General features: G+C 42.3%; 1 protein-coding gene across 5 annotated transcripts in view; it reads left to right on the forward strand.

The window, feature by feature from the left end:
• The window catches only part of stxbp5a (syntaxin binding protein 5a (tomosyn)), a 222,239-nt gene that overhangs the window by 115,613 nt on the left and 92,623 nt on the right, over positions 1-14,003 (forward strand). For all 5 annotated transcript variants that reach the window (XM_038805189.1, XM_038805151.1, XM_038805169.1 and 2 more), the window contains exons 10-11: positions 7,032-7,186; positions 12,278-12,350. In XM_038805189.1, the coding sequence (XP_038661117.1) occupies positions 7,032-7,186; positions 12,278-12,350 (228 nt within the window). The remainder of the gene's footprint in view (positions 1-7,031; positions 7,187-12,277; positions 12,351-14,003) is intronic.

The raw sequence follows: 14,003 nt of genomic DNA on the forward strand, positions 1-14,003 counted from the left end.
GCAGATGGATCGCAGTGGTTCAAGAAGGTGGCTCATTACCACCTTCTGAAGGACATTAAAGGAAGGACAATAAATGCTTGCCTTGCCAGCAATACTCACATCCCATGAATTAAAAAGACGTCAGCTGCCAGTAACTGTCTGTTCCATCAGTGCGGTGTTACTTCACAGAGGGGAAGAATTTGTGTGGTTTTACTTTCAATGGAATCGCAAAACGGGGCAAATATCCTTGACCCCACTGCAACTTATGATGCAGCCTGCCACATTGGCTCATTCATCAGTATATCCGAGTGTCCCTTCCTGGATAAGACTTTCCTGGAGCTGGAAGATGCATTAAGAGATGAAATTGCAAAGCTGGCTGACTACTGCAAGTCGTGGCATCTACAACCAAGCACCACTATAACAATCTCTAGCACATACTACCTTCATAATCCAGCGCTGAGGGGTAACTGAACAGGATTCCAGATGGCCAGAGACTGAAGCACACCTTCACAGTAGTACAGTGGTTAGCACTGTTGCTTCACAGTGCCAAGGACCCGGGTTCAATTCCCGGCTTGGGTCACCGTCTGAGGAGTCTGCATGTTCTCCGAGTGTCTGCATGGGATTCCTCCGGGTGCTCTGGTTTCCTCCCCCACAAATCCCAAAAGACGTGCTTGTTAAGTGAATTGAACATTCTGAATTCTCCCTCTGTGTACCCAAAAAGGCGCCGGAATGTGGAGACTAGGGAATTTTCAGAGTAACTTCATTGCAATGTTAATGTAAGCCTAGAACAAAGAACTATACAACACAAGAACAGGCCCTTCGGCCCTCCAAGCCTGTACTCTTGGCCAAAATCCTCAGCACTATCTAGTGCCGTATCCCTCTACCCAATCTATCCATGCATTTGTCGAGATGTCTTTTGAACGCCGCTAATGTTTTATTTTCCACAACCTCCCCGGCAACACATTCCAGGCACCCACCACCCTCTGTGTATAAAAAAAAACCTGCCCCGCACATCATCTCTAAACTTTGCCCCACGGACCTTAGACATATGCCCCCTGGTGACTCACCCCTCCACCCTGGGAAACCTGCCCATCCACTCTATCCATGCCCCTCATAGTCTTGTCGACCTCTGTCAGGATACCCCTCAGCCTCCGTCGTTCTAATAAAAACAGTCCGAATCTATTCAGCCTCTCCGCATAGCTAGTACCCTCCAGACCAGGCAACATCCTGGTAAACCTCCTCTGCACCCTCTCCAAAGCCTTCACATCCTTCTGGTATTTTGGCGACCAGAATTGTGCGCAATATTCCAAGTGCGGCCGTACCAAGGTTCTAGACAACTGTAGTATGACTTGTCAGTTTTTATATTCGATCCCCCGTCCAATGAAGGCAAGCATTCCATGTGCTTTCTTGACTACCTTATTCACTTTTGTTGCCACCTTCAAAGATCTGTGGACCTGCACGCCCAGATCTCTCTGACGTTCTATATTCCTAAGAGTTTTGTCGTTTACAGTATATTTCCCCTCTTAGACCTACCAAAATGGATTACCTCACATTTGTCTGGATTAAACTCAATTTGCCATTTCTCTACCCAAGTTTCCAACCTATCTATGTCCTGCTGTATCATCTGACAATCCTGCACACTATCTGTCACTCCACCAACCTTGGTGTCATCCGCAAACTTACTAATCAGATCAGCTACATTTCCCTCCAAATTGTTTTTGTATACTCCAAACAGCAGAGGCCCAAGCAACGATCCCTGTGGAACACCTAGTCACAACCTTCCATTCAGAAAAACACCCTTCTACTGCTACCCTTTGCCTTCTGTGACCGAGCCAGTTCTGTATCCATCTTACCACCTCACCTCTGATCCCTTGTGACTTCACCTTTTGTATCGGTCTGCTATGAGGCACCTTGTCAAATCCAGGTAAACAACAAACACCGCCTTTCCCTCATCAATCATCTTTGTCACCTCCTCTAAAAACTGGATCAAGTTAATGAGGCACGACCTCCCCTTCACAAAACCATCCTGTCTATTACTAATTAGTCCATTTGTTTCCAAATGGGTATAAATCCTGTCCCTGAGAATTCTGACCTATAATTTACCTACTACTGATGTGAGGCTCATCGGTCTATAGTTTGGATTGTTCCTGCTACATTTCTTAAACAGCCATACCACATTAGCTATTCTCCAGTCGTCTGAGATCTCGCCTGTAGCCAATGAGGATACAATGTCAGTTAAAGCCCCAGTAATTTCCTTCCTTGCTTCCCTCAGTACTCTGGTGAAATCCCATCAGGCCCAGGAGACCTATCTACCTTAATGCCTTTTAAAACATCCAATAGCACCTCCTTTTTGAGGTCAACATGACCCAGACTGCCCACACACCCTGGTGAACACTGATGCAAAGTACTCATTTAGTACCTCGTCCATTTCCTCTGTCCCCACACACAGATTTCCCCCACTGTCCTTCAGTGGTCCAATCCTTTCCCTGGCCACCCTCTTGCTTTTTACATATGAACAAAAAGCTTTGGGATTCACCTTAATCCTACTTGCCAAGGCCTTTCACTGACCCCTCGTAATTTCCCGCTTTCCTGCCACTTTGGCTCATTCATCAGTATATCCGAGTGTCCCTTCCTGGATAAGACTTTCCTGGAGATGAAAGATGCATTAAGAGATTAAATGAGATGCAACCTTCCTAATTTCTTTATACTCAAGAGTTTTGACTGCCCCCACCCTAGAGACCATACAAAGATCTCCTTTTTATTTTTGACAATGTTCACAATATCCCTCATTATCCAAGGTTCTCTAAACTTTCCATAGTTCTCCTTCGTTCTCTCAGGAATTTGTCTTTCCTGAATCCTAATTAATTGTCGCTTGAAAGACTCCCACATGTCCGATGCTGATTTACCTTCCAACAGCCACACCCAATCCAAATTCTTCAATTCCTGTCTAATATTATCGGAATTTGCCTTTCCCCAGTTTAACACCTTAACCACAAGGGTTACCCTCAACCCTATCCAAAAGTACCCTAAAACTTACGGAATTGTGGTCAGTACACCCAAACTGTTCCCCTCCTGAAACCACAACCCCTGTGCAGGCTCATTCCCCAATACTAGGTCCAGTACTGCCCCTTCCCTAATTGGACTATCTACATATTGCATCAATAAGCCTTCTTGGATACACCTTACAAACTCTGCCCCATCCAAACCCCTAAGCACTAAGTGAGTCCCAGTCAATATAGGGGAAATTAAAATCCCCCACCACAACAACCCTGTTACTTTTGCACCTATCCAAAATCTCGCTACCTATCTGCTCCCCTATCTCTCGCTGGCAGTTGGGGGACCTGTGATAAACCCCCAACATTGTGATTGCCCCCTTCCTGTTCCTGAGCGCTACCCAGATTGGCTCATGGTTTGAGCCCTCTGAGATGCCCTCCCTAATATTCTCCTGAACCAGTAATGCTACTCCCCCACCCCTTTTACATTCCCCTCTATCTCTCCTGAAGCATCTGTATCCCCCAATGTTCAGCTACCAATCCTGCCCTTCATTTAACCACATTTCTGTGATAGCACAGCATCATAGTTCCAAGTACTAATAAGTGCTCTAAGTTCATCTGCCTTACCTGCTTTACTGGTATACTTGAAACAAATACACTTCAAACCATTGTGTTTGAGCAGACAGATGATGTTGTTCTCATTTTTGTTCTCTATTTCCCCTTCAGTTATTGCACCTTTTCAGCTAACGCTCTGGTTCCCACCCCCCTGCCATACTAGTTTAAATCCTCCCTAGTGATTCTAGCAAAGCTCCCAGCCAGGATATTGGTGCCCCTCCAGTTTAGATGCAACCTGTCCTCTTGTCACACCTGCCCCGGAAGAGATCCCAATGGTCCAGCAATCCTCCCTCCTACACGTATTTAGCTGCACTATCCTCCTACTTGTGACACCAATAAAGATTATTATTTTTGTTATCCTATTTATTTAGGCATCACTCTTGGAAACCCTTGCGTAAAGACAGCACCTCATCAAGAGTCTAGAAAGAATTAAACCCCACAATAATCTCCTTAGTCACAACTTCCTCTGCCCATCAGGATGCTGCAGTGTCAATTTCATGAGCAGCAGGCATCCAAAATCTGAATGTGACCTATTGAGCAAAAATCTCTAGAATTAATTTAAACGATTTGTGTACCCATGGAAAAGCATAGTTTGAGACAGCCAGAAAACAGTAAGGGAAGAGAACTGGTAGTTAAAGAAATACTGAAAAATGACAGTCTTGATACAAAGGAAAGTCTTACATAGACGGAGCCTCCACTGCCTGCCATAGTGGCGAGGTTCCCTTCTCCCCTGGTGGGCGATGGAAAGTGTATGAAATAATTCTGTACTCAATTTAATAGTGGTAGCAAATTTCTGAATGAGTTGGAGATAGTAAGTGCGTTGGGGTGCCAGCAAACTGTTCAAAGGTTGTCAGAAGTGACAAATGTGGATGAAGATTTCAGTGGTAGTGGGAGGGATGGGGCTAAATTCGTGGTAGAGATAGGTAATGTTTTGGTCGCATGGTTGGCCACCTTGTTGAGTTTGTCTCCATGTTTGGATCTAAACATTAAACCCAGTTTCTGAATCATCATTTCCGGAAGGAGATGCAGTCAGGCTACTTTGGGTGTCAAACAAAATGGCCCAGCCAAATGCCATGCTCCAAGTCAATCTGTATCATCCACAGCTTCATAACCAGCAACGGAGTGGTGTTGGAGAGGTGAAGCTTGGTATTCTTAATATACAAGTAGAAAGCTAATACTCCACGATTATAGATAACGTGAGCAAAGAGGATGGTATAAAAATGGGAAGGGACACAGAGAAGCAACGTTGTTCCAGACTAGCAGTGACCATTAATGGAGAGTCCAAATCTATGGGCCATAATTATGAAAACCACTGATAAGGAATTTAGGAAAAACTCCTTTACCGAGAATGGTTGGAATGTGAAACTCGCTACCAGCAGTTGAGAGAAATAGGGCACGTGGTTGATATAAGGGGAAACTAGCTAAGTGCATGAAGAAGAATGGAATAGCAGGATATGTTGATAGGGTGCGATGACGTATGGTGGGAAAAATTGAAAGCTTTCCTCAATTTCTGCGCACCTTCTCCTCTCTTTTAAGGTGCTCCTTAAAACCTATCCCTTTAACCAAGCCAATCGCCAAAATATCTTTTTGCGACAGTCTTTGTCCTGTGAAGCACCTTGGGAAGATTCCCAACATGAAATGCGCTGTACAAATGCAATTTGTTATTGTTGTGGTGTATGGCTCTCTGAATAACTGTGCCCAAAATGGCAGAATGTTGTTCTGTAACTTGCTGCAAATTCGGCCTTAAATATTTTCTCGAGTTGGGGCAAAGTTTCAGCAGAACTCCTTCCTCAAGAAGAGCAATAGGAAACTGTGCCATCCTGCTTCTCTCAGCAAACTTTGTACATGCAGATGGGCACCTGCGCATTAACAATAAATGTTATCATGCCCAGTATTAGTAACAAGCTGGGCACCCTGTCCTATGTCTGGGGGAAAAACGGAAAGAAAGTTTAAAAAAATTAGAAGAAAATGTGTTTATGAAATCATAAGCTGAGATGTTTGCCCTGCGGGCATATGAGCTGAGTGAAATAGGTATTAAAGCTGAAAACCAGAGCACAAATGTTTCTGTGAAGTAATATTTGAAACGTTTCACTATTCAACTCACTTAATTACATTCCCCCTCTCAATCAACAATTTTAATACTACAAATGTGAAACAATACCTAAATTCACACAAAATTACTGTAACGTTATTTGACATTATATTCTCTTATCTACATCGCAATATTCACGTACCTCTGATTTCCTGCTGATATTTTCTGGGTCTGGCTTATAATGAGGACCATAGATGAAAATTTCCTTCAGGAATGTTGGTCCCTTTATTTGCAGCACTGGTTCTTCTTGCAATCTGTTGCACTGACACCTTCTGACATTCTTGCTCTAGCTTCTTCATCTTGTGTTTCTCTTAATTGCTGCCTGTTGCTTTCTGTCAGTTGTTTTCACGTTGGTCCTCGTTTCTTCTTCTTCCTTGGCTCTGCTTGTCATCTGTTACTTTCCCTTACCAGGCAATTCTTGTTAGGCAAGGCAATCAATTCAACTTGCTTCTCTGGACAATATTATCCCTTGCATTTCTCATTCCCTATGTAAAGTAATTCAGTTTGAACTGGCCATTCACTATTCCTGTTCTCGGCTTAAATCTGTACAATTTGCAATATCAATTTATTTAATGTGAGTATAGTACATCTCTACCCCTTAGAATATTGAACATATCAGTAAGGTATCGCTCAGCTGCCTTTTCCCCATTGCAAATATTCCCCATTTCTGGAGACTGCCGTTGTAAATTACCCTTCACTGTGCCCTTTCCAGTGCCAGGAACCCCTCGTACAGTCACTAGAATTGTACACGGTACTGGGTTGGTGCTTTGGGTAAGTTTATTTTAACTTTGTTTGGCCTTCGATTGTTTACCTGATTACACACCCAATGGTATCGGCTACAATTGCAAGACAACATCAGCTCATAGAATGGTGCGCCCATAGGGTAATTGAAATATTGATTACACTAAGAGTTTCTACAAATGCCGGTAGTTAAGGTTTTTTTTAAACCTGTCTAGAGAGACCAAATTACATTCTATGTGCACATTAACAACATCCCTAAATTCCCCTTTTTAAGATGTTAAGCATCCACTTCCTAACTTAAAGGCGGTTATATAAATTTCACAGTATAATTTTGTGAAGTGATTGATTAGTTCTGCAGAAAATCTTTTCACTTCAGTTAACTATTTCGCCGCAAGAATAATTAACATAAAATGCTACTCTTCAGGCTATTCCATCAGGTTTATTTTGTAACATGCACATTGCTTTGAAATATGGACATCCCAACAGCTTTGAGCTACTAATTGCAGTAAAATATTAGCTTGGGATTTCACTGTCTCGTATAACTTGAGCATAGAAAACCAAATTTAAATACGTGCTTGGCTCAAACTAATATTTATAATTTTTGCTTCCAGAGATCCTTTCATCATATTCTCAGGAGGTCTGTCCTATGATACTGTAGGCAGAAGACCATGCTTGACGGTGATGCATGGGAAGAGCACTGCAGTACTTGAGATGGACTACCCAATTGTTGATTTTCTCACCCTCTGTGAAACGCCGTATCCTAGCGGTACGTTTACCCAGTTACTCAATTTTTATCAACTGTGACAACTTTATATTCTGCACTCGCCTTTCCATGAATTTTAAAATAAAGATCTGTTGCAAATGCTATTATGGGCATCGTTACCCAAGACTACTGAATCTGAATTTGTCGCACCTTCTAGATGCAAGCTATTCTCTTACGTAGAATCCCTGAGGGGCAGAAGGAGGCCATTCGGCCCATCGAGTCTGCGCCTATCCTCTGAAAGAGAACCGGACCTAGGCCCACGTCCCGAGTCTATCCCAGTAACCTCACCTAAGGGGAAATTTAGCATGGCTAATCCATCTAACCTGCATGCTTAAGACTGTGGGAGGAAACACAGACACGGGAGAACATACAAACTCCACACAGACACCCAGGGCTGGAATTGAACCCGGGTCCCTGGAGTTGAGGCAACAGTGCTAACGACTGTGCTACTTTGCCGCCCTTTGCAAAAGTAGAGGATTTGCAATGTTATAGTGCTTCACAACCTGAGGATGTCCCAAAGTAATTCACAAACAATACATATTTTTGAAGTGTTGTCACTGTGCAGGGGTCATTTAATGTGGAACAACATCAGACAGCAAAGAGATATATGACCTCATGATCTGATTTTAGTCTTCTTGATTGAGAGATAAATATCTCACTAGGGGGAACTGTCCTGTTGTGGTTCTAGTCATGCCACGCAATATTTTACCGGGGGGGGAGGCATTTATGATTTTACATCTCATCAAAAAGTTGATACCTCCAACAACAGTGCAATGCTCTATCGGTAACGCAGTGTTAATCTACCGCAGACTTTGGTATATAAATTGACCTTTGCCTCAAGATCACACCATTTACAGGGTGTGACTTATATGTCTAGTGTAAAAGTTAATTTCTGGTGTGGGTGGTAGCCATCTTTATCAATCACTGTGGGTGTGGGGAGTGGGTGGTAGGGGTCAGCTCTTTGTGGGTGCAAACTCCCCAGGCATCTTTGCAACACAACTCATATCACCTCCTTGATCCCTTATACCCAGTTATTAAGTACTGGGAAGTAAAACATGCATTTTTGGGTGAAAAAAATGAGACTGACTAATATAAGTACTATGCTGTGACTTTACATGATTTTTGGGGCTGAAAAAATTGAGCTGTCTTGCGTTCCGGATTGACTTGTACGCCACGTAAATTATATGCTCTGATCTTCGCTGTGGGCCTTAAACCTTTGACTCAAATGTGATAGTTCTACCACTATAAAAAATGGATAACTTTGCCCGAGATTATTTTTATCACAAATTCACTCCTCAGGCAATCTTTCAGTTCATTGTAGTTTATTCATTAATGTTTAAGTTTAAAGCAAAGGAGACCAAAAAACATGTATAAGCCACCTATGGTAGTACTAAAGACAAATGTTGCAAATGGAACTTTCAGCCAGTGAAACAGTGATTCATTTGTAAGCATGCTCTAATCTAGGCTAAAGAACCCAGCTTGCCTTTCAATGGCCACAGGAGTGTGTGACATTTTTATTTTTAAGAAAATGTTTTATTGAAGCATTTATAATTTTAACAATTTTAAACATCAGATTTCAACAAAAACACAATAATATAACCAGCAACCCCCCCCCCCCCCCCCCCCCCCGCACAAACCCCAGCCAACAAATGACTGCGTGCGTATCATTCCCAAAATATTTATTTAATGAAGTTCAAATAAGATATAATTGGATATGAGTGCAGTATTTTAACTACTTAAGCTAATTATAGATTCCTAGATTTGCAGATTTGCAAGTCTTGGAAAGTGCTTTTGCCCCACTTTTAAAATAAAGGTCCCAGACATGTGCTACATTGCAGTACTCTGATTCTGCTCATCGTTCAAGTGATCAGAAATTAGTGGAACACAGATATCTCTAAGGAATATAGGGCAGCAGAATTTTGCAAAAATAGGGAGCGGTGAAGCCATGGAAGGGTTTGAAAATGAGCAAGACATTTTCAAATAAAAGGCACTGCTTAACTGAGAGTTAATGTATTGCATTGGTGAACCATGTCCTATGGTGCAAGTTAGGGTATGGACTTCAGAGTTTTCATTGACTTTCAGTTTATGGAGGATGTAAAATGGGAGGCTGGTCAGGAGTGTGTTGAAATAGTTTAAATCTAGAGGTAACAGAAGCACATGGATGAGGTTTCAGCAGAAGACAAGTTGGGGCGAGGTGGAATTGGGTGACGTTAGAGAGGTAGCAGAGAAAGAAATGTGGTTGATGAGCACATGGATTTCCAAAAGGCATTTGATGAAATACAATGGAACAGGCTTGTCAGCAGAGTTGATGCCCATGGAATAAAAGGACAGTGGCAGCATGTAATGGGTTGAGTGAAAAGAAACAGTAACGGTGAATGGATGTTTTCCGAACTGGTGGAAGGCATATTCAGTGGTGGGGTTCCCCAGGGTTTGATGTTATAAGCCCTGCTTTTCCTGATATATGTTAATGGTATGTGTGTACAGGGCACAACTTCAAAATTTGTAGTTGACATAAAACATTTCATTATTGTGAACTGTGAGGATAATGTGGAACTCCGACTAAAGGGCTGATCCTTTAAAATGGAGATGAGGAATTTCTTCAGCCAGAGGGTGGTGAATCTGTGGAACTTTTTGCCGCAGAAGACTGGGGAGGCCAAATCACGGAGTGTCTTTAAGACAGAGATAGATAGGTTCTTGATTAATAAGGAGATCAGGGGTTATGGGGAGAAGGCAGGAGAATGGGGATGAGAAAAATATCAGCCATGATTGAATGGCGAAGCAGACTCGATGGGCCGAATGGCCTAATTCTGCTCCTATATCTTATGGTCTTAAGAGAACGCAGGCTGGTGGAATGGGCGGACAAGTGGCAGATTAAATTTAATGCAGAGGAATGTGAAGTGATTGGTTTTGCTCAGAACAAGAGGCAGTATAAAGGGTACAATTCTAAACTAGGTGCAGGAGTAGAGGGACATTCAGGTACATGTGCATAAATCAATGAAGATGCCAGAGCAGTTTGAGAAAGTGATTAATGAAGCATATGGCATTCCTGGACTTTATCAATCGAGGCACAGAATACAAAGGCAAGGAATTTATGTTAAACCTGTGAAAGACTTTGGTTTGGCCTCAATAGGAGTCTTGGATCACTATATTCACTTGAAGGCTTTGGAGAGAGTGCAGAAAAGATTTCCAGGAATTGTTCCAGTTACAATTGTTCCAGTTAAACTTCAGTTACGTGGACAGACTAAGGAACCTGAGGCTGTTATCCAGGGAGAAGGAAAGATTAAGAGGAAATAAATAGAAGTGCTCAAGATCATCAGGGGTCTGGACGGAGTAGATAGGGAAGAACTATTCCCATTGGCAGGAGGATTGAGAACTAGAGAATGTGTTTTACACAGCAAGTGGTTAGGATCTGGAATGCACTGTCTGAGAGTGGTGAAGGGAGCTTTTGTTGAGATTTCGAAAAATAATTAATAATTATCTGAAAAGAAAAGAATTTCAAGGCTATTGGGAAAAGACAGGGAATTGGGATTAGCGAGTCAGCACGTGATGGGCTGAATGGCTTCTTTCTGTACAGTAACCATTTTGTGATTCAATGATCGGAATAGACAGCTTTCGTGATGATACAGATTTGTGGTTAGAAGCTCATTTTGGGGAAACACAACACTCACCAAGGTTGCAAACTTCCAGTTTCAGCCTCTCGGGTCGCCAGGGAGAGGGATGGGGTCAGTGGCTGGAGAACTGAATTTATGGTGGGTCTTCAGTATTCAGTTGGAGGAAATTTCTGCTTGTCCAATAATGGATTCCGGATAAGCAGTCAGACAATTTGGATACAGAGGAGGGATTCGGAGAGGTAGTGGGTGTTATCATTGTGCACATGAAACTGAAAGACAGGGCGATGATAAATAGTGGGTGGATTTCTTCATTCTCAGGTTTACTCCCATAGTCTAGAGATGTACAGGTTAGGTAGACGAGCCATGATCAATGCATGGGTTTGCGGGGATGGGGTGGGAGAGTGGGCCTGGGTGGAGTGCTCATTAGAGAGTCGATGCAGACTCGATGGGCCAAATGGTGGCCTCCTGTCATTTGTGGTACTGTGGGGAGGCCTGAATGGAGGCATTCAACCATGGATTTCGAGGAAGGCTGAACATGTATTTGGCAGACAACAGCAAGATCCAGGACTTTGGAAAGATTAGGGACATTAGAGCCGGGTTGATGGTTTGGAAGAGGTCAAGTGCTGTTTTTGAGGAGGGTTGATGGTAGAAGATTGAAGGAAACTAGCAAGATACCTGAAGCGAGGATCATTGGCTAACATGGGGAGCCAGACAGGGAATTATTTGTGGTCAGTTTAGTGGGGTTGGGTTGAGGGAGCAGGAGGTAAGTCCTGTGGATAGGATGAATTTGGATAGGGCATATGGGGAGATGGGGGAAACGAGAGCTGCAATTTTGGGTTGGGTCAGGGACATGTTTCGAGGAAGTCTGACCCAGTGGAGTATGGAAAGGGGAAATCAGAAAGGCAACTGAATGCACGGTCTTAACTTTGGTGCTCCTTCCAATTGTTATTGGAGGTGAGGGTGGTCAAAACAGGAAATGTATTAAGAACATGTTTTAAAATGGAGAAATGAAGCTGGGCTATCTTTTCATTTCAGGTTGATTGTGGAATAGGAAGCAGTTTTAGCAGATTAGAGCAGGACCCTAGTGTGCTTCATGAAGTCCATCCAATCTCACCAAGAGCCAAATAAACAATTTCAAACACAAAATACAATAAAATATACAAATGAAAGTGTCAATGTTTAAGTCACAATTGTTCTTACTATGGCTTAACTCCACACTCAAGACAGCTTCACTCTCATGACTTAATATTGTTCACATTTTGGATCAGTGGAGAGTTGTGGAATGGGAAGATAAGTTGATGAGGACCAATCTTTTCTACTTTTAGTGAAAAATTACAAAATTGGAATTTGATTTTCATGTTATTCAGGAAATATTAACATTGCCAGATACTTGCATTCCACGAGTCTAATTCATCTGAAGACCAATTTTCCAATTGGACGCATCTATTTCTGGCATGTTTGATTTATTGTCGTATTTCTACAGATTTTCAGGAGCCGTATGCAGTTGTTGTCCTTCTGGAGAAGGACTTGGTTGTTGTAGATCTCGGACAAAACGGGTAAGAATTGTACTGTAAGAATTGCAGCAATGACCAGTGAACTGGACCAAAAAATACCAGTTCAGCTTAAATAAAAATCATTCAAAGGAGGTATATATTCCAGCCATATCTGATCATTGTTTTACCTTGCAGTAATATTTTGATGTTCGGTCATAGCATGACTGTAGATGATTACTCCTGAAAAAGAAATGAAATGAAATCGCTTATTGTCACAAGTAGGCTTCAATAAAGTTACTGTGAGAGGTGCCTGACTGAGGGAATTTAAAAGCCCTGAGGAAATGGGGACGTTAGCAAGATGTCTTTTCGAGAGAAAATAAACTAAATGCAGAATACTTTTGAGCAGTCAAAGGCCATTAGCTATCGTATTGCTTTTTACATATCTAACATATCCCTCAACACGATTTACTCACTCACCCACCTAAATTGATGGTTGCTTTTAACAAAAATATAGCATTCGATCTTCAGTTGCTGACTTCATCCTTGGTTGAAGAATTTTCCCAACCTTGGATGACCGTATCGTACTATGACCACTGACATGCGTTTGATGTTGGGTTTCATGCAGGAAGAAAAGGAGGAGGGTGGCAGTATTGATTCAGGAGGACATGGCAGGGCTGGAGAGAGAGAGCATGTCCCAGAGGGATCAAGGACAGAGTCTATTTGGCTAGAGCCAAGAAACAAAAAAGGTGCAATTACATTGCTTGGTGTTGTTTATATGCCATTGACTAGTGAGAAAGATGAAGAGGAACAAATTTGCAAGGAAATTAAAGAGAAATGCAAGAATTATAGAAGTTATAATGGGGGACTTCAGTTATCCAAATGTAGACTGGGATAGTAGCAGTGTTAAAGGCAGAGAGTACCTCTAGTGTCTTCAGAAGAATGTTCTACAGTATGTTTCCAGTCCAACGTGAATGGAGGCATTGCTGAATCTGCTTGTGAATATGTTAGGTCAAGTGAATCAAGTGTGAGTAGGGTGCCATTTGGGGTCAGTGATCATTGTATCATAAGGTTTAGGATGGCTTTGGAAAACAATCTAAAGTAAGAATAATTAGCTGGAGGAAAGCCCATTTCAATTGTACACAAATGGATTTGGCTGCCTTTAAAGAAAGGATAGTCTAGGTGCAGTGGAAGTATCTTTCCATTAGGGAGAAGGTAGGGAGTTTTCTGGAAAACATAAGAGATGGAGATTAAGGCGAAGCAGGAAAAGTGTGCTTATGACATGTCAGGTAGATGATACAATTGGGAACCAGACTGAACATGGAAGGTTTCGAGGGAAATTGTAAAAGCATATAAGAGAAGTAAAGAGAGAATATGAGGAGAGACATGCAGCCAATATTAAAAGGAATCCCCAAATCACTGTTAGCATATAAAAGGTGATAAAAGGAGTGCAGCTGATTATGGGCTAAAAAAGAGGATTTGCACAGGAAAGCAGGGGCATGGCTGAGGTAGTGAATGAATACTTTTCACCTGACTTTACCAAGGAACGAGATGCTGCCAAAGTCACGGTGTAAGAGAAGAAAATTCAGACACTTGAAGGGTTTAAAATTGATGAAGCTGAGGCATTAGTTCGGCTGGTTAGGTTAATGAGGGACCAGGAGATGCATCCATGGATACTGAGGGAAGTGAGTGGAAATTGAGGGAGCACTGACCACAATT

The sequence above is a fragment of the Scyliorhinus canicula genome, chromosome 1, assembly GCF_902713615.1.
Source record: "Scyliorhinus canicula chromosome 1, sScyCan1.1, whole genome shotgun sequence".
In the NCBI taxonomy this organism is placed as follows: domain Eukaryota; kingdom Metazoa; phylum Chordata; class Chondrichthyes; order Carcharhiniformes; family Scyliorhinidae; genus Scyliorhinus; species Scyliorhinus canicula.